Here is a 21,134-nt window from a genome sequence, read left to right as displayed (position 1 = left end):
TGTCCTTGCCTTGGGGCCCTTACCACCTTGTAGGGGAGACAGGCACCCCCATCAAGCCACATACTACACAAGGCAGGAGGTTTCCCGAGCAGTCACGAGCTCCATTCAGCAGGGGAGCAATTACTCTAATTGGGAAGAACAGACAGATAGACCTGAGCAGAAGTGCTGGGCTGATGCAGGGATGTTGCTGGTGGGTGGCTGGCATGTTGGTGGTGTGGCCCAGCAAGCACATGTCATAGGAGCGTGATGGTGTTGGGCCTGGGTGCTGCCGTATCCTCACCGCGTTGCCCGAGGGGCGCCATGTGCCCTCCCAGCCTGTCCCCTTATCTGTTGCCGGTACAATAACACCCATCTCCCTGGAAATGAAAGCTTTCTCCTCCCCTTCCTCACCCTCATTCCCTCCCCCCTCCCCTGTCCTCTGCCCTTCCTCTTCCTTTCCGCCCACTCTCCCATTTGGTCTCTTTTCATTTGACACATGTAAGGACATCACCACTTAATTATGAAGTGACCACCATGGTCACTTCCACACACTGAAGTCCTCAGTCACCCCTGAAAATGACATTGCCTGTCCCAAAGCCAGGCCTGTCCCCTGATCCTTAAATGTTGCTTCTAAGATAAACCTAAAGGCCTTGACTGGCTCCCTTCCTGGCCACCATTAGTGCCCAGCATCTCCCTGAAAGGACCTGCCATGGGCAGGAGGAACAGAGCAGACATTGTCCGGGGAGCCATCACCAGAGGAAGCCTACCCCAGGGTTCCTGTGGGGCACTGTCCTACCTTCCAGCCCGACAGTAGAGGCTGTCAGGGGCTTTCTGCAAATACCAGATCCTAGCAATTCTGCCATTGTTACCCAGTGGTTGAGGATGGTGGGGAGAAGCTGAGAAGACGTCAGGAACCTGCTCAGGGAACAGACTCAGTCTCTCTTCTCAGCCATTATGATGCCAAGAAAATGGAAGCAACCACAGAAGGCCATGATATTAGCCCCCAAAAGAAGATAGTTCAGAATAGCATTGGGATGCAAGGGGCTCAAAGGAGAAAATGGCTGCTGCAGCTGCTTCTCTAACAGGGAGTCCTGAGGTAGGTGGTCCAGGGCTGGTGCATCAGCTCTAGGCATTCTCAGGTACTCAGGCTCCAGCCTCTCCCTGCTCCACCATCCTTATTGTGTGGTTTCAGCCTTATGGTCATAGAATAGGTGCTGCAGCTCCAGGCATCACATCCATATTCCAGGCTGGACCAAATGCCTCTCTTCTTGAAACTTTGTCATTTCAGTTGGGAAGAACACCTTCCCTCGACACGTGCTGGCATCTTACTAAGGCTGAGCTCTATACTTGCAGTTTCCCGGCTTCAGAGCAGCCTGAGAAATGAGTGCAGTGGAGGAAGAAGGGGGTGAGATGATGGGTGGGGGTTCAGTGAGCCAGCTCTGAATCAGGGAGAGGATGTGATGTTTCCAGGCAGTTCCATCTGGACTCTCCTCTTTATTTCACCAGCAATGACCACTCATCTGGGGAAGAGCAAAAGTGCAAAAATGAGTTCTTTACCAACTTGGGTCCTCATCTGGAAATAAACCACGTTAGCTGTTAGGTTCTTAATTCCCTAAAAAGCGGTGGTGCGTGAGGCTGTCAGTGCTGTGCTCCTTAGGAGAAAATCCATTCTCTTTCAACGCAGAGAGAGAAGCAGCCTTGCTCCCAGGGCCCCTGTGTACCGCCCGTGGATGTCAGGTTCCGGGCTGCCTGGGTGAGGGTGGCGCATGCGTCTGGCGGTCCTGGCCGTGGCCACGCCCCCACAGGAGGAAGAGCCGGGGCGGGGGCGGTCCTGCTGAGAGACAGACCTGGCGCCACGCGGCTGACTTGATGGCACGCTGCTGTCCCCCCCCCCCCATCTAAATGCCACCAGGAAGTTTCATGCCCAGAGGCTTTCTCTCCTAGAGCCCTGGTTCTGTGCCAGAACCCCCCCACCCCAAAGCTGGCAGGAGCCTTCTGACCCTGCTGAACTGAGACCTCGGCCTGGCCCGGGGCTTTTCACTCCGCCTTCCAGAAAGTCTCCAGCTCTGTGCCTTCAAGCTGCGTTGCACTCTGCCCCCAGGGAGCCTCCCAGGAAGCTCTTTACAGACACTAAGGTCACCACCCCCATAGCATCCTTGCCTACGAGGACCAAGGATGCTCAGTGAGAGGAAAGATAGTGGGAAACCATCCTCTTCCTTCCTGCCCTTCCCTGCCGTGCGGGGCTTCCGTCCGTTCACAGGGTTTCCTGGTTGCAGGTTAGAGCCCCTTCGACCGCAGGTCACCAAAACCCGACATGGCTCAGACAGGAAGAGGGCTGGTTGTCACACACACCACACTCTCAACATTGTGGGGCAGGCAGGCCCCCCGGGGTAGGTGGGGCGTTTCAGGAATGTTGGAGATGACCAGGCCCCTCCATCCTGCCTGCAGCCTCCTCACCTTCTGTTCCAGGCAAGGCCCTGCCGCCATCCCCTGCTGCAAGCAGGTCCTGTTCGCCCCCAAACTCCGGTGTCTAAGAGCATGGCCAGATCTGGGGCAGGAAGTATGCACAAAGATCCTATCGCATCTTGTCCTGGAAGAAACAAGGCATCTTCAAAGACCGCGAGGGTAGTGTCAGAAGGGCTTCTGGGCTGATGGACGAGGCTCCTACAGGACGAGAGGGACAGTGAGGACCACCACTGGAAAGAGTAGAAACATGATGAAGTCGCTTCGGTCCAGGAATTCATGATGATGCTCGGGGAAAGCCTCCCTCATCAGCTCTCCAGGAAGCTCAGGTCCACCACCTTGGAAACATAAAAAGCAGGAAAGTATCAGGCGAGATCCTGCGTTTCCTTGGTGAACTAGTGACGGGACCTTCCTCTGAGTTCAGGTACCCTGGCTTGTCATGAAGGGAGAGGTGTTGGTAAGGGCTGAATTCATGTGTTGAAGAGCTAACCCCCAGGCCTCAGGCTGCGACTGTATTTGGAGATGGGGTCTTCAGAGGAGTAATTAAAATACAGTGAGGTGATCAGGGTGGACCCTCATCCACTGTGACTGGTGGTCTTATAAGAAGAGGAGGTTAGGACACAGACACACAGAGAGAGGAGATTGCAGGAGGACACAGAGAAGACAGTCACCTGCAAGCCAAGGAGAGAGGCCTCAAAAAGAAACAACTCTGCTGACACCTTGTCCTTGGACTTCCAGCCTCCAGACTGTGAGAGAATAAATGTCTGCTCTTTAAGCCCCTCTGTGTTCCACTGTTATGGCCACCCGAGCAAACCAATTCAGACAGAATGAGAATACCAGGTTATTCAAGCCCATGGGAATGAATGAGAAACTGCCATGTTTCTCATTATTTCTGGCTCAGTTCATCACTGTCACCTTCTTGACCAGCGGATGCTGCGTTCAGATCCATCAGGGGCCTGGTCAGAGTGTGTGAGCTCCCCACCCCTCAGCAGCTCATGCGTGGGGGTCCTGGGACCTGTTGTAGCTGGTGGCGGACTTTTTACAAAGTAATATTCTGCAAGCTCTGTAGATCCAGGTCCCAGCAGATGTTTGGAACATGACTAGTCTCTCGACTCCTCTCCAGGGGAAGGGGTGGTCCCACTGGGAGGCCCAGCAGAACAAAGAGCAGGCCCACTGTATGCATGGTCGAGAGCCCCCAAAACCTGCCGTGGGCGCCAGCTGCTCTGAGAGCAAGGTCTGGGTCTGGGGATGAGCAGCTGGCCGTGGTCCAGGGGACAGGCTGTGGGCGGGCTCCAGCTCTCTCGTGTACAGCCGCACGGGCCTGAGCCACGGGGAGCTTCATTCAACAAGTGTTCAGTGTGACAGCACACTTGTGACAGTGACAGTACCAGACAGCCCACACCTGGCATGGTAAGAGCTTGGAGTTGAATTCCTTCCATCCCGGGGTCAGCCAGGCCTCAGGCATGGGTCTGAGCAGAGCTGAGCCTCACCAGGTGAGCTGGGCCCCAGAGACAGCTCATAAGTGGCCATAACAAGCTCCACTACCAGGTGCCCCAAACTCAGGGGCTGGTGTCCTCAGATTGGAGGCCTTAGGAAGGAGGGCCGGGGGGCGGTGGGGCTCTTTGTCATGCACCTGCTGGCCCCATCGGTTCTCTTGCCTGCAGCCCTCCTTCAGTGTGGCAGACAAAAAAACAGAGTCCCAGCCTGTGCCCTCAGCTCGGCTAGGAGAGGGACTAAGAAAGCACAGTAACACCAGTTTCTAGGATGGAACCGGGCATCATTCTCTGAAGCCAAGATAAGAGACTCTCAGACCACAGCTGGGCCCAGGCTCAGGACCGAGCCACCAGGCCTGTGGTCTCGGAGCCTGGGGAGGAGGCAAGGGTGTAGGACACAGAGCATCAAGGTCCAGGGCACCTGCTGGTCTCCCACTGCCGAGCAGAGCTGTCGCCCTGCCCCAAGCAAAGGACACCTTGTGGAGGGCGCCCCCCACCCCGGACCTCCCAGCACCCTGGGATGGAGGCTGACAGGTACAGTCATCACAGGCCCAGAGAGAGCAGCTGTCTTGTTCTTGCGTCTGAGGAACGATGTTCTGGGAGCCTGAGAATGAGACAAAACGTGTTGTAGGATGTGACATGGGACTGCCTTCTTCCCGCCACTCCCTTCCTTCTGCTTGGCCCAGTGCGTCTCATCTGAATGTGTCCAAGCTCCTGGCGGCTTAAAAATTCCATGAGGTGTCCTGTAAACCTCTCGTCCTTCCCTGTGTTGAAACTATGTTGGGAAAGAATCCACTGCTCCCTTACAGCTCTTTCTGCCTCCCCCGCCGCCCTGCCTCTACCGCTGCTGAGGTTGGCCGGCTTCTAGGAAGAACCCCGCTGTGTCCTGCAGGCTGGGGTTCCCGTGGGGAGAAGGCAGGGCTTCCTTGCAGTGGGCAAGCTTGGGCTGGAGGGATTGGTCAGGTGTGGGCAAGCTGAGTGGCCAAGGCTTTGCCAGCGCATTTTGGGACTTTTTGTAAATAACAGTTACCCGTACTTTCGTGGTAACTTCCACAGATGATTGATGGTCCCCTGCTTTCTCCATGGGGAGGATGTTAGTCCTTTGCCCCCAGGACACCTGCACCCTAGTTCTGCAGCTTGCAGGAAGGATCCTCCCATGCCCACAGCATGGTGCCCGTGGCCTCCCTGTGCCACGTCCTCAGATGGCTCTGCAAAACTCAGACCTGGGCTGAGTCTGCACCCCACAGTCACGCCAGTACTTGCAGGCACTTCCTGTGTGCAGGCCTGGTCTAGGTCCTTTCCAAGGGCAACACTTGACCCTCTGCATGTTCTGTGCCCACCTGACAGAGGAGGACACTGAGGAAGGAGGGCCATCCCCAGGGAATGGTCACAGCCGGTGAAGGGTCACTAGGGCAGGTTAGTAGGGTGGATGGTGCGACTTCCAAAAAGCAGACTTGGCCAAACAGGGTGATAATCAGGGAACAGGCATCTCCCAGAGACAAGGTCCGGGAAGTGGTACCCAAGCCAAAGTTTGCTTGGGATATAAAGGCAACTCACACCTGGTGACTTAGGGACCTTCAGGATGGGAGAAGGTGGGGGAGGGGTGCCTCGCTTCCTGGGAGATGTTAATACCATCTGTTTCTATTCTTTTTAAATAAATATATATATATATATAGTAATTATTTCAATAGTTTTTCCTCCTAAATGCAAACAGCCTGAGAGCCTCTGGGGCACATCCAGGGGCCACGTGGGGGTCAGGGTGCCCTCACGGTGTCCCTGTGCCTTCCCTAGGGGTTCCCGCTTAGGTGACCCAGAGAGCTGCGTTCTGCTGCCTCTAAGGAGCCAGACAGAGGAGGGGATGCTGATGTGAACAAGGGGCTTGGACAGTGATGCCCACGCAGCTGTCAGACAGCTCTGAAGGCTGAGACTGACATCCACGGATGATCACACCAGAGTTTGTAGTTTATTTACTGGAAACAGACTCAACACACCCAAAATGTGATATTTGAAAAAAAAAAAAAGTTTTTGCAAGAGCAGCCTGAAACTTTATCTCTTGCCACTTAGAAACAACACCCCACGTTTACAAAACTGAGCAATTTGGGAATTTTGTGGAGCCAAACAGAATAACCCCACACACAGGACATGAACTCTGTCTTCAATCTGTATTTTATGCACAGCTCATAGTTAAATTAAATGCCAATCTATATTTTATGATTTCTCGAACCATATATAATGTGACATTTCATTTCCAGTCTATTTGACGACAAACTGTGCTCTTTCTTACAGGACTGATTTATAATAAACAGCACCTGTCTCCTATTAAGTAGAAATTGGTCTTAGGCTATGAATATTATTAAATATTCCATTTAAATGGATTTTATAATATAATTTTGTTAATATAGCCATCTAAAATAAAGTGATTTTTACTTAAAAATCACTTCTTCGTCATATTCTAATCAAACTGGCCCATCTGTGGACCTGTCTGAATACAACAATGGGAGGAATTTCGTACCAACCCACCTGTTACTGGACATTATAAGAATCAGATGAACTCATGGTAGCAAGAAGGCTTGTAGAAACCAGAAAGTGCCTAAAAAATGCAAATTCCCTGCATTGTCTTTGCAATCAGCCTCCTTCCTCTTCAGCCACCTTCTAGGCTTGCAGCTTGCCACTAAAAGACACACTCGGCCTGGGCGTGCAGAGCCAACTTGCCTCCCCGCGTGGTCTGCAGGCAGCCTTGCTGAACCGCTCGCCCCGTTCCTTTGCTGCTCCTGCTGTAGCCTCGAGCATGGCCCCTGGAGGCCTGGGCCACACCTGCAAAGGCCCCTCACTGTTGGAGAAGAGGAAGAGTCTCTGGGGGCATCCAAACTCTTAGCTCAGACCCTGCACCCCAGGGCCCAGGGACCAGACGAGGGGTGTCATCTTTGACATTGTTGGTTCTTGACCCAAGAATATCTCGAAGGGCCCCTACGTGACCAGGAGCCATGTGTGGAACTTCAAGGCCGTGAGCTCTGTCCTGGCCTTGCAGGGGGACGCGAATTCAGAGAGCTGGGTCTTGCTGATCAAATGCCCAAGAGTCCAGTTGTCCACCAACACCTGCGTCACCCCAAGGACCATCAGCTCTGGAGCCTGAGACTCAGTTCCAGAGAGATGCCAGCTGTGCTCAGCTACACGGAAAGAACTGGCCAAGTGTCTTTCACGAGGAAATCGGGGCCTGGAGAGATGAGGGAGCAGGAGGCACAGACACAGGCTCCCCCAGGCCTCCCCAGGGTGTCTAAGCCACAGAAAGAGTGGCCCCAGGAGCACCCCCAGCCGCCATCTCCCCCACTCCTGAATCAGCCCAGCCCCCATCTCCATATGAAGTGCCGTCTCTCCCTCAGGCTGCCCCAGGCTCCCTGTGGACCTGCAGGCTTCTGATGGGTGGTGTCAGAACAGGACACGGCCTTCATCGATCCTCCTGCAGAAGAAAAGGAAAACAAAGCCCCAGGCACCTGTCCTGCCCCCTGGACATGGGGAGGGAACCTCTTGGTCAGCCAGCGTGACAGCCTGCTTCTGCTCTCCGAGAAGCCCCCCTCAACACCGTCCCCCAGGGCTGAGTCTGATGCATGAGAGGACACGTATCCAGAAGAAATGGCCGGCTTCCTGATAACCTGAGTCCGCTCAGAGTCTTGTCTCTCGGGACGTTTTTGTGGGGAAAGGGTCTGTGGGAAAGAAAGCATCCTGATCAGAGCCTAGTGGGTGGTCTGGGGCGTGAGGCCATGGGCAGCTCATCGAGCAGGAACTCACCACTTTCCTTGCGTTTGTGGAGGGGACAGGGCTGCCATTGCTTTGCACCTCGAGGTCTCATGAAGCAAATCCTCATAAAGCAAGTCTGATCTTTCCCAGAGGCGCAAGGATGCAAGGTTCTCGCGCAGCCAGGGACTCTACGTCAGGCCCGCTGGAGGTTGTTCTCAGGCACTGGTGAGCCACAGCCAAGGCTGCCGTGGGGGTGGGAGCAGGGAGAGGAGAAGGATGACAAGGACCACCCTTCGGAGGCTCCTGTTCTTCACTGGCCAGATCCTGGATGTCTTGAAGCCAGATGTCCTGTCTTTCTCATCTTTGTGTCTCCAGCACCAAGACACCTGGGAGGCAATTAAATGTTGAATGAATAAATGAATGAATGAACGAGATTAGATGCTCACGATCTACTAATTTCAGATAATTCAAAAAAAGGCAGGGTGACACAGTAGTGGAAGACAAAGTACACAGTGTGGAGGAAGGCAGACCTGCTTTTCAATCACAGCTCCAGCTTTGGCTTGGAGTCACTTAGGTACCAGAGTTTCACCTCCTCTTCTGTAAAGTTGGAACAAAAATCCTGTAGCTGGTGTAAGACTTGTAAGTAATGAATGTAGAGCTCCTGACACAGTACCTGGTATTGACGGAGAGTTAGACACAGAGATCAATGGAACAGAATATGGAACCCAGGAATAACCCCACAAAATATGATTTTGACAGAGAAACAAAATAAATTCAATAGAGGATGGATAGTCTTTTCAAACAAATGGTGATGAAGTGATTGGACATCCATAAGCAAAAAAAAAAAACAAAAACTTAAACCCAAACCTCATTTATACAAAAATTAACTCAAAATTAACCATAAAGTAAATGTAAAATGCACAACTATGGACCTAGAGGTAGGTGAAGAGTTGGGTTTTTTTAATATAAATTTATTTTTTTTTATTCATTTATTTTTGGCTGCATTGGGTCTTCGTTGCTGCACACGGGCTTTCTCTAGTTGCGGCACAGGGGGGGCTACTCTTCATTGCAGTGTGCGGGCTTCTCATTGCGGTGGCTTCTCTTGTTGCGGAGCACAGGCTCTAGGCCTGCAGGCTTCAGTAGTTGTGGCATGCAGGCTCAGTAGTTGTGGCTCGCAGGCTCTACAGCACAGGCTCAGTAGTTGTGGCACATGGGCTTTGTTGCTCCGTGGCAGGTGGGATCTTCCCGGACCAGGGATCGAACCCGTGTCCCCTGCATTGTCAGGCAGATTCTCAACCATTGCGCCACCAGGGAAGCCCCAAGAGTTCTTATATATGTCTCCTGTTTGTTCTGTGTCTCTGGAGATCCCTGACTAATAGAACCACAAATCTGTTGTTCATCTCTAGAATTTTGTCATTTCCAGCATGTTGCATAACTGGAATCATACAGAGAATGCAGTCTTTTGGGATTGGAATGATCCCCCAAAAAAGATGAAATTAATAACTTGGACCTCTGCTCTGCAAAGAGAAAAAGGGGGGGGGACAGGAAGGGAGGGAAGGAAGAAAGAAGGAAAGACAAGTTATAGACTGGGAGAAAATATCTGAAAACCACCTATCAACAAAGGACTTACATCTAAAATATACAAAGACCCCTCAAAACTCAATAGCAAAAAAAATCTCCAAACCATCCAAATAAAAAATGGGAAAAGACATGAACAGACATTTTACCAAAGAGGATATATGGATGGCAAATAAGCACATGAAAAGATGGTCAACATTAGAACCACTGTAAGACGTCCCTACACACCTGTCAGAATGACTAAAATCTTAAAAACTGACGACACCAAATGCTGGAGAGGATGTGGAATAACCAGATTGCTCCTGTATTGCTGGTGAGAATGTAAAAATGGTTCAGTGACTCTGGAAAACAGTTTGGCAGCTTCTTATAAAAGGAAACATCACTTACCATATAACCTAGCAATTGTAATCCTGGGCATTTATCCCAGAAAAATGAAAAGTTATGGTCACACAAAAGCCTGTACACAAATGTTTATAGCCGCTTTATCTGTAATATCCAAAAACTGGAAACAACCCAAATGTCTTTCCCGGCTGCATGGTTCAACATACCGTCTATGCCACAGAATCCTACTCAGCAATAAAAATGAATGACTATGACTCATGCAATTACTTGGGTGGATCTCAAGGGAATTATGCTGAAGGGAAAAAACCAATTCCCAAAGACTGCATTCTGTTTAATTCTAGATCTATAGCATTCTTGAAATGACAAAATTATAGAGATGGAAAACAGATGAGTGGTTCTCTTAGTCAGGGATGTCCAGAGAAACAGAACCTATGGGATACATACAGATACATATATAAGAGGAGATTTATTATAGGAATTTGTTCACATAATTATGGAGGCCAAGTTCTACCATCTGCCAACTGCGAGCTGAAGAACCAGGAAAGCCAGTGGTGTAATTCAGTCTGAGTCCAAACGCCCAAGAACCAGTAGCACCGATGTCTGCGGGCAGGAGAAGATCAATGTCCCAGCTCAAAGAGAGCAAATTCCTCCTTCCTTGGCTCTTTTGTGCTATTCGATCCCTCCATGGAATGGATGCTGCCTGCCCATGTTGGTGAGGGCAGTTCTCTGTACCCAGTCTATCAATTCCAATGCTAATCTTTACCAGGACCACCTCCCAGACACACCCAGACATTATGTGTACCAGCTCTCTGGACATCCCCTAGCCCAGGCACGTTGATACATAACATTAACCTTCACAGTGGTGGACAGGGATTAGGGACCGATAGGATTATTTAGAAGCACACTGTTTAAATTGCAAATAGTTGAGGATTCTCCAAATATCTTTCTTGGTTATGGGTACATAGTTTTATTTAGTTATGGTCTGAGAACAAACTTTTTACGATTTCTATTCTTTTAAATCTGTGAAGGTTGGCTAAGAATATGTTCCACCTTGGTGAATATTCCATGGGGTCTTGAAAAGAATGTGTGTTCTGCTGTTGTTGGGTTCCATAAATGTCCATTAATTCAAGGTCTCTGATGACATAGTTCAGTTTTCTATATCTTTGCTGATTTTCTAATTGTTCTGTCGTTTCCTAAGGGAAAAGTGGCAGTCTCCATCCACAATGAATGTGTCTTTCTCCTTTCATTTTTGTTAGTATTTGCTTCATGTACTCTGAAGCCCATGCACACATGTAGGATTGTGATAGCTTCATGGAGAACTGTAATGTTCTTCTATATCTTTGGCAACTGGCCGTGCACTGGAGCCACTCCAGTTTTTTTTTTATTAGTATCTTTTAACCTATGTATGTCTTCATATTTAAAATGGATTTCTTACAGTCAGTATATACTTGAGTTTTGCTTTTATATCCAATCTGACAATGTCACTTATTAATTGGTACATTTTAACTATTTACATTTAATGGTAGCTCTTTTCTATTTGTTCCATCTGTTTTTTGTTCTTTTTTTCTCTTTCCCTGTCTCCTTTTGCTTACTTTTTTATTTAATTTTTATTGGAGTATAGTTAACTTACAATGTTGTGTTAGGTTCAGGTGTACAGCAAAGTGAATCAGTTATACATATACATACATCCACTCTTTTTTAGACTCTTTTCCCATATAAGCCATTACAGAGTATTGAGTAGAGTTCCCTATGCTGTACAGTAGGTCCTTATTAGTTATCTGTTTTATATATAGTACTGTGTATATGTCAATCCCAATCTCCCAATTTATCCCTCCCCTGCCCTTACCCCCTGGTAACCACAGATTTGTTTTCTACATCTGTAACTCTATTTCTGTTTTGTACATAAGTTCATTTGTACCCTTCTTTTAGATTTCACATATAAGTGATATCATATGGTATTTGTCTTTCTCTGTCTGACTTACTTCACTCAGTATGACAATCTCTAGGTCCATCATATTGCTGCAAATGGCATTATTTAGTTCTTTTTTATGGCTAATATTCCATTGTATATATGCACCACATCTTCTTTATCCATTTTTCTGTTGATAGACATTTTGGGTGCTTCTATGTCTTAGCTATTGCAAATAGTGCCGCAGTGAACATTGAGATGCATGTATCTTTTTGAATTATGGTTTTCTCTGGATATATGCCCAGGAGTGGGATTGCTGGATCATATGGTATTGGGTGGGCCAAAAAGTTCGTTTGGGTTTTTCCAAACATCTTATGGAAAAAACCCAAACAAACGTTTTGGCCAACCCAATAGTTCTATTTTTAGTTTTTTAAGGCTCTTTCGCTTCTTTCATTGGTGTTAATTGAGCTTCTTAATGGTTCCATTTATCTCCACTATTGATTTACTATTATACCTGTATTTTTAATTATTAGTGATTTCCCTAGGGTTTACAGTGACCATCTTTAATTACTGAGACTGTTTTCAAGTAACATTCTACTTCATGTGTTGTATACAGATCTCATGACAATGTATTCCCAACCCCTCCCTCCCATCCTCTGGGCTATTATTATCAAGCTCTTTTCTTTTACATGTGCTGTAAACATGTAATACACTATTGCTCTCTTTGCCTTACTTCTCAGAGTAATTAAAAGGAAGAAAGCTGAATTTTATTTTCAAATTCATTTATTTTATTTCTATCACTTTTCATTTCTTTGTGTAAATCCAAGTTTCTACTGGGAACATATTCTTCCCCTTAAAGAATTTCGTTTAACATTTCTTAGTGCAGGTATACAGAGGACGAGTTTTCTCATTTTTGTCTGAGAAAGTTCTCCTTCGTGCTTCAGAGCTATTTTTGCTGTGTATAGAATTCTGGATTAGCAGGGTTTTTTCATCCAGCACTTTAAAGATATAACTCCATTGTCTTCTGTCTTACCTGTTTTATTACGAGAGGTCTGCTGTGATCCTTAGAATTGTTTCTCTGTATGTAGTGTGTCTTCTTCCCCTGCTGCCTTCAAGATTTTCTCTTTGTCTTTGGTTTTTAGCAGTTTGAATATACTGTGTATACAGATTTGTCGCTGTTGTTTTTCCTGCTTGTTTTTTTCTTAGCCTCTTTGATCTGTGGTAGAGTTTGTCATTCATTTTGGAAATATTTAGATAAATAATGTCAGCCATTATTTATTTAAATATCTCTCCTGGTTTTTTTCTGTCTCTCTTTTCCTTCTGGGATTACACTTACACAGATCTGGTGCTATCTGATACTGCCCCGCCGATCTTGGGTATTCTGTTCTGCAACCCTCCCCCCACTTTTTTCTCTTTCTGTTTCAATCTGATTAATGTCTATTGACCTATCTTACTGTTCACAGCTGCTCTCCTCAGGTGTGTAAAGTCTACTGATCAGCCCCTCAAAGTCATTCTTTCCTTCTATTATTGTGTTTTTTTATTTCTAGCATTTCGATTTGACTCTTTCTTACTCTCTGCTGAAATTAACCATCAAATTCTGCATGGTATCTACTTTTTCTATTAGAAAATTGTTTTTAATTAGTTGTTTTATTTTTTTAATCAGTTGTTTTATTTTTTAATCTTTATTAACTTTGTTACAATATTGTTTTATTGTTGATATCAATCAGTTGTTTTATTTAATCTTTATTAACTTTGTTACAATATTGCTTCTATTTTATGTTTTTTGGCTTTTTGGCCACAAGGCATGTGGGATCTTAGCTCCCTGAGCAGGGATCAAACCCGCACCCCCTGCATGGGAAGGCAAAGTCTTAACCACTGGGCCACCAGGGAAGTCCCTAATCAGTTATTTTAAATCACACCCTATAGTTTCGATACCTGTGTCATAACCGTCTTGTTCTGTCACCTGTCTTTTCTCTTGTCAATGTGTTGGTTTTCTCCTGTCTTGTCTTATGCCGAAAATGTTTCGTTGAAAGCTAGCCATCTTGAGTAGGGCAATAAAGACTAAGGCATATCGTTCTGATTCCTTCCCTTTTGCTGCACGGGGTTTGGATCAGCCTAGTCAGGATCTGATGCTGCCCTGGTTATCCAGCCTTCAAATCCTTCTAGTTGTATCTTGTGTTTATGGTGGGGCTGGTATTTCTCATTGTCTGCTATACCTTTGTGCTGAGCCTCACCTCGGTGAGGGTCTCTCTCCATATTCTTGCCCCTTTTCTAGCAGCTTGTTAGCCTGGGTGCAGGAGGCAGAGCCCAGAAGGGTAATGTTTCTGTTGTTCTGATTAAGCCTCTATCTTAGGTGGGTGCTGTGTCCCTGGATCTGGGGGGAGGGAGTGACTGGAAAGGCCCAGTGCCCTAAGACCAACAGTGTGTGTTGCCCTGCTCTCTGCAGTTCCTTCCTTAGCAGATGGGAAAGGTCCGTGAAGGACACTTTCTCAGAATTCTGGCCAGTCTTTTTGTGAGCACCAGGTCAGGTCCCATGGAGAGGGGCCTGCAAGTTCTTGTGAATTTCCCTTATGTCTGTGGCCCCCAAGGTTCTGTATTCTTTCACTAGGCTACACCCTTCCTTTACCAACTTGTTAACAATTTTAGCTGAATTCTTCTTAGTGGGGTCCAGCTTAGTGGGGTCCAATTAAGCTCATGTCCATCCCTCCTCAAAGGCACCTGTCTTTCCACCTGTGGCTGGCCAGTTGCCTGTGACTTCAGCTCTCAGACGGGTTAAAGGAAAGTTGTGAATCTGCAGTTCGTCCAGCTTGTTGTTATTATACTGGTGGGACATTGCTCCTTTGGCTTTTTACATCCCAAACAGAAACCACAGGTCTCCACTCTTTTTTGGAAAATAAGTACTGAAAATTGGTTGCTGCTTCGGTTATCCTTTGTCCAGGCTAGTTTGAGATGATGCCTATATGTTTCCAGGTTAAAAGAGAGAAGAGAGTTTTTTCAAAGGGGAAAAAAAAGGTTGCAGGTTTATTTTGAAAAGTATTTGCTGTTCCTGACATTTCCCACCAGAGGGCAAGTCACCGCATCACTCCCCCTCTCACTGGGTGAGGCCAGGTTTCCAACAGGGAAAAGTAAGCGTGTAAAGTGAGAGGCAGAGGCAACGAACGAAAGTACCCGAGGCTCACAGAGGCCTGTTTTCGAGGCCGCTCTAGGCTGTACAGCTACAGGTGGGGCTCCTGGGCCCTGCAGCCCCAGCCCTGACCAGCAGGCCACAGCTGTGCCCTCTGCACAGAAGACGCCTTCTGACATCCAGGCTGAGAGGCTGCCAGGAGCCTGCTGGGTGGTCAGGCTCTAGCACCTGCAGGTGATTCCAACCTTCTGCTTTGTGTGTTGGGGCGGGGGAGCTGGGGGGGGGGGTCAGGGTGGGGAGTCCAGGAAGTCCGTTCCAGCCCAGCTACTGAGTGTAGGAATTTCCAGGAGCCCTTTGGTAGGGAGGCTGAGGGGGGCTGTACAGCTGTACTACTTTAGCTGGTTTGTCTGAAACAAATAAACCAAAATCACAGTGGCTTCATGTGATAGGAGTTTGGTTCTCCTGCAGATAAAGTCTAAAACAGGTGTTCCTGACGGGTGGGCAGGTCCCCTCCAAGTGGGGAGTCAGGAGCGCATCCCTGATATCTTGTAGGGCCGCCATGATCAGAAGGCATCACGGTGGGAAGGGGTGAAGGGGAGAAGGCGCACCCACCCCACAACCACATCGCCCAGGGCTTCCCCCAGCACTTCTGCTCACGCCCCATGGGTGCGAGTAAGCATGTGCTCTTTCCTAATGCTAGGGTGGGGGCCTGGGCAGGCGCCCTCAAGGCACCTCTCCCCTGGGAAGGTGGACAGCCAGACCCCAAATCGCCCACGTTGCACCCACAGAAACTGCTCCTAACAGATTATTCTAGAACAATGTTTCCCAGATTTGCTTGATTTTAAGACCCACAGGGGATGCTTATTTAAAAGAGTCCTTGAGCCCGTTTCCTGGACACTGGTTTGGCCATCTGCATGGCCATCTGCATGGCGCCTGGAGTGGGTGCCTTTACCAAGCCCTCCAGGGAGCCATGCTGCCCTGTCTACAGAGGGAGCCTCTACCCCCTGCCCACACCCATGGGTGGGAAGCCGGGGCAACCCTCTCTCTGTTGTCGTGGTGACCCTTGGAACTATGGGACTAGCTCCTGGGTATGGCCCAAGGGAGGCTGGTCCTGAGCTATCCTGCAGCCCTCCCTGGGTGTGACTACCCTGCAGCTCAGCCTGGGGAGGGGCAGCCTGTGTGTCACAGCCACATCAAGGCTGGACTGAGCAGTTTGTGGCCTAGGCAGACCAAGTGGCCCCTGACCTCCCAAACCTGAGCACAGTGCCACCCAGCCACATCGAGATGAAAAGGAAATTCTGGAGCAAAGCTGTGTTTCCCTTATATGAGGGGTTAGGGGCTGGGGTAGAGGAAGAGGATTATTTGTGTGTCTTTAGCAACTGGAGGGCAGCACTGAGTCAATGTTTCTGATTTCTTACCAGAAAATCAATTATTAACGGTATTCAATCATAGATTTTATGTATTTATTGTTTATTGATTTGTCTTTTCTGTTTTTGCCATGATTCCCTTGTCATGAATCTTGGGGAAGTGACACCAGGTTCATGACCAGCATGGGGTGGGGGAGGGGGGGAAGTAAGGAGAAGGTAAGGTAAACCCCAGGAAGGAGCAAGGCCCCGTGCATCCTGGAGTGGTGCCTGGGGGGCTCAGTGTCCCCAAAGATGGGGCTCTCGGTGCCAAAGGAAAGCAGCGTGTGGGAGGCCCCATGTGTTCAATCAGGCACAGGCAACATCTGGCCGCCAGCACAGGAGCAGGAAAGAGGTGCTCCAGGGCCTGAATAGGCAAGGATAAGCCTGAAACAGGGAGGCCCCCATCCATGAGCTTTCAGCTCCTAGCCCACTTCCCCCGCTAGAAAGGGGCCCGGCCACAACTGCCTCCTAAGCCGGTGCGACAGCGGAGGCGAGACCTCCCTGTGGAGGCCGCAGCAGGGTCTGAGTGTCACACCTGAAGGTGCACCAGGCCCTGCCCCCACACGTGCCAGCCCCAGCGTTTGGGCAGGCTGGTTCCCCAGGCAGCACTCAGGGCAGCACCCAGTGCTCTCTCCACCAGCCACTGGCGTGGAGCCCAGCTCCAGCAAACATAGCAGCTGGCCTGGCCGAGCCCCAGGCTGTGCTACTCTGCTGGGGCCTGATGCTCAGGTGAGGCCTGCAGGGGAGCTTAGTGCAGTCCCCACGCAACGCTGCTGCCCAGAGGGCAGAAACGGAATGGCTCCTGTCCTCTCCCCGCATTCTTTCTGCCCCTGACAACAAGAGTAAGCCCGTCACTAGGGAGCTGATCCCACCAGGCTCAGAAGCTCCCAGCAGATCCCAGACAAACCTGTAAACAGCAGCCTCCAGCCCAGCCTTTCTGAGGAGGGCCCAGGTTCCCCCAGGGCAGGGGTGTGTTTTGATGAATCCATCCCTGGGTGCAGTGTGGAGCCCATCTCTCCTCACTGCCTTGTCCACCTACGCGTTCCCTCCCCAGAAGGCTCACTGGTCAGCCCTAGAAAAGCTTGCCAAAGCTCCCTCAGCCTGCTGTTCACCCTCAGCCTGAGCTGTATGTCACCTGTTCATCCTGTACCTAGTACAGGATGTGAGCTCCCTGTGGCAAGAGCCACAGGGTCCGTGGGTCCCGCAGCAACACAGAGCAGACGCGCAGGCAGCCCTCGCTCCCCTTCTCTGGGAGGAGATGGGCGGGCCTGGCCCCAAGCCCCCTCCCAGGTGACCTTGCTCACTGCGCTGTCTGGCCTGGCCTGGGTCGTTCGTTAGAAACCACAGAAGCAGTAATAGCTGTTTTTTGTCTGCTGCCCAAGGACGGCACCTGTCTTTTGACCCAGGTCAAGCCCAGGTCTCCAAATGCTCTTCAGCCTCCACAATAAAGAGGGAACTTTTTAAACTGTTCATGGTGCGTTTGAAACCTCCGGCCTTAACACCCCTCTGGGCGTAGAGGTCCTGTGTACAACTCCATTCGGTTTCCTCAATCATGGAGACACCTGGTCTCGGTGGCCTTTTCCTGTCTTCCCTGGGGGTCACGGGGACTTCGAGCCTCCCGTCCCCGCCCCCGAGCCACCTGGCACGGGTCTCTCTCTTTTGCGTTCCAGCCGTGATCCCCCTGACGGATTCAGAGCACAAGCTGCTGCCTCTGCACTTTGCGGTGGACCCCGGGAAGGACTGGGAGTGGGGGAAAGACGACAATGATAACGCCCGGCTGGCCCAGTAAGACCCTACCCTGTGTCCCCTCCCCTGGCGCCCTACGGGGCGGTCTGTCTCCGGGCTTCCCAGGGAGGGGCTGGACACGGCGCCCCTGCTCCTCAGGGCTGGCTGGCTGCACTGGCGGGGTGCGCGAGGGCGAGCTGGGGCGCATCTCACTCGGTGTTCCTCTCTCGATAGCCTGATCCTGTCGCTAGAAGCCAAGCTGAACCTTCTGCACAGCTACATGAATGTGACGTGGATCCGGATCCCCTCTGAGACCCGGGTGAGCCTGGCGCGCGCCGGGACGGACGGCAGGCGCACTCGGCCCGGGTCGGGCAGGCGAAGTGCATCCCAGCCTTGCCCGCGGCCCCGCCGCCCTGCCGCCCCGGCTGGGCTGCAACGCGTGCCTCTGTGCGCCTGTGCCTGCGAGTCTGGACGTAGGCGCGCGCTCCGGCTAGGGGAGTTTTTGTCCCCTTACTTTATCCAGACCGACAGGAATAAACACGCCCACTCAGAAAACAAACCGTAGGCAACTCACAACACAAAACTCTCTCTTGCCGAGATGGGAACACGATGTGCTGCCACGGAGCGGAATTAACTATAAAACTGTGTGTGGGTCCTTGGAAAAGGCAGGGAACCGAGGGCGCGATTCCTCGGCACCCCCTCCTTTTCTTCTTCTCTCCCCTCTTGTTCTCCCCTCCATGAGGGGAGGGCTGTGAGACAGGGGACTGGCGCCCCACTTGGCCCCCTCCCCCAGGGAGGACCCATGCTGGCCCTGCCTCCAGATGCTAAGAGGGATTCGCTTTAAGTATCTGACTGACGTTTTTGTGATCTCAGTAGTAAAGTCCCAGGAAAAGGGATTTGTTTAAAAAACAAAAATTAAAAATAATTGGCCCTCCCCAGACATAAATTTACTTACCCATAAAGTGGAGCTCGTAACGAATATTTTTTAAGTTTCATGAGAAAAGCAAGGAGGACAGTGCCTGGCACACAGTACCCAGGACAAACTGGCACTGCTCAGAGTGCTTTGTACTCCAGCGTTTACGTGTATCTAAACTTCACAGGGCTCCCTGAGGCAGGTCCCGATACCCCATGTTACTGATGGCACGAGTGACAGTGGATGGCAGTCTGGCTCCAGAGTCCAGCTGCTTGGAGTATGTCATGACGTGGCTGTGGGTGTTCTTTTCTCACCCCCACGAGGGCTGTGAAGGCAGCGGCTCTAGATCGAGAATCAGGAGACTCTCAAGCTGGGACACAGCTCGGGTTTCGGGCAGTGAGGCCGGAAGCCACACCGCGGCGGCGGGGTCTGCCTCCACCGGCCGCGTGGGGCCAACTGATCTCTAACCTCCTCCCGTCCCTGCCCTCCCTCTCCCCTGCAGGCCCCTCTGGCGCAGCCGGAGTCCCCGACGGCCTCGGCGGGGGAGGACGTGCAGTCCCTGCCCGACTCGCTGGACTCGGACCGCGACTCGGTGTGCAGCAACTCCAACAGCAATAACGGCAAGAATGGCAAGGACAAGGAGAAGGAGAAGCAGCGCAAGGACAAGGACAAGACCCGCGCGGACTCTGTGGCCAACAAGCTGGGCAGCTTCAGCAAGACGCTGGGCATCAAGCTGAAGAAGAACATGGGCGGCCTGGGCGGCCTGGTGCACGGCAAGATGAGCCGCGCCAACTCCGCCAACGGCAAGCACAGCGACCCGCCCGAGCGCGGCAAGGAGAAGAAGGCCAAGGCGCGCAAGGGCAGCAAGGAGGAGTCGGGCGCCTCGGCCAGCACGTCGCCCTCGGAGAAGACCACGCCGTCGCCCACGGACAAGACGGCGGGCGCGTCGCCGGCCGACAAGGGCGGCGGGCCCCGCGGCGATGCCTGGAAGTACAGCACGGACGTGAAGCTGAGCCTCAACATCCTGCGCGCCGCCATGCAGGGCGAGCGCAAGTTCATATTCGCCGGCCTGCTGCTCACCAGCCACCGGCACCAGTTCCACGAGGAGATGATCGGCTATTACCTGACCAGCGCGCAGGAGCGCTTCAGCGCCGAGCAGGAGCAGCGGCGCCGCGATGCCGCCGCCGCCGCCGCCGCCTCCACGGCCAAGCGGCCGCCGCGCAGGCCAGAGGCCGAGGGCGCGCCGGGCCCGGAGCGCGCCTCGCCGGGCCCGCCGGTCGGGCCTCCCACGCAGCTGGTGCTCAAGCTCAAGGAGCGCCCGAGCCCCGGGCCAGCGGCGGGCGCGCGGGCGGCGCGGGCAGCGGCGGGCGGCGCGGCCTCCCCGGGCCCCGGCGGCGGCGCGCGACGCGCGGGTGCCAGCGGACCGGTCCCGGGCCGCAGCCCCCCGGCGCCGGGGCGCCAGAGCGTCATCCACGTGCAGGCGGCGGGCGCGCGGGACGAGGCGTGCGCCCCGGCCGTGGGCGCGCTGCGGCCGTGCGCCACGTACCCGCAGCAGAACCGCTCGCTGTCGTCGCAGAGCTACAGCCCGGCTCGCGCCGCTGCCCTGCGCACCGTCAACACGGTCGAGTCGCTGGCGCGCGCCGTCCCAATAACCCTGCCCGGCGCGGCGGGGGCGGCGGGCGCGGCCGAGCCCAAGTCGCAGACCTACACCAACGGCTTCGGCGCGGCGCGCGACGGCCTGGAGTTTGCCGACGCCGACGCGCCGGCCGCGCGATCGAACGGTGAGGGCGGCCGGGGCGGCCCCGGCGCGGGGCCGGCGCAGCGGCGCTGCCAGCGCGAGAACTGCGCGTTCTATGGACGCGCAGAGACCGAGCACTACTGCTCGTACTGCTACCGCGAGGAGCTGCGGCGGCGGCGCGAGGCGCGCGCGGCCCGGCCCTGAGCGCGCGCCGCGGCCCCGCCGGCTGGGCTGTCCTCTCCACGCTGTTGGTGTCTCCTCCGCGCCCTGGTCCACCGGGAGGCCGGCGATCCTCTGTCCGTGCTGTGTACGTGTTTGGTCAAACGTTCCTAATGGTGCCTGAACCTACACTGACGCCACTCAGGTAGTAGACGGATAGGAAACAAGTCATACTGTTGGAAGTGGGTGTGCTAGCTAGCATCTGCCTCGTACCTGTGGAAACTCAATAGCCATTGCAAGGGTATTTTTGTTCTTCAATAAGAGAAATAAAGAAATTTGCAGCCCTTTGTTTTTAGAAGGGAGTGTTTTACATGCCTTTTTTTTTTTTTTTCTTTTTTCCCTAACCCGGCGACTGACCTCTTCCATGTAGCGGTCACCTGCGTGCGATTGTTGCCACCTAGGGTTTCGAAGCAAACGCGCGGCCCCGGGACCGCGGTGGCGGCTCTGCCTCGGGCTCCCACCTGTGCCCCTCCCGGGTCCCTGGAGGACAGGGCGGTTGGCCTCCCACTG

General features: G+C 52.1%; 1 protein-coding gene across 2 annotated transcripts in view; it reads left to right on the top strand.

Annotated features, from left to right (window-relative positions):
- The window catches only part of OTUD7A (OTU deubiquitinase 7A), a gene marked incomplete at both ends in the record, with an annotated part of 175,931 nt that extends 155,322 nt beyond the window's left edge, over positions 1–20,609 (top strand). For both annotated transcript variants that reach the window (XM_082649197.1, XM_082649198.1), the window contains 3 exons: positions 17,700–17,814; positions 17,989–18,073; positions 19,170–20,609. In XM_082649197.1, the coding sequence (XP_082505323.1) occupies positions 17,700–17,814; positions 17,989–18,073; positions 19,170–20,609 (1,640 nt within the window). The remainder of the gene's footprint in view (positions 1–17,699; positions 17,815–17,988; positions 18,074–19,169) is intronic.
- Between the last annotated feature and the right edge of the window lie 525 nt (positions 20,610–21,134).

The sequence above is a fragment of the Grampus griseus genome (genome assembly GCF_964374135.1).
Source record: "Grampus griseus genome assembly, chromosome: 2".
In the NCBI taxonomy this organism is placed as follows: domain Eukaryota; kingdom Metazoa; phylum Chordata; class Mammalia; order Artiodactyla; family Delphinidae; genus Grampus; species Grampus griseus.
Note: the sequence above shows the minus strand (reverse complement) of the source record. Positions and strands in the feature narration are given on the sequence as shown.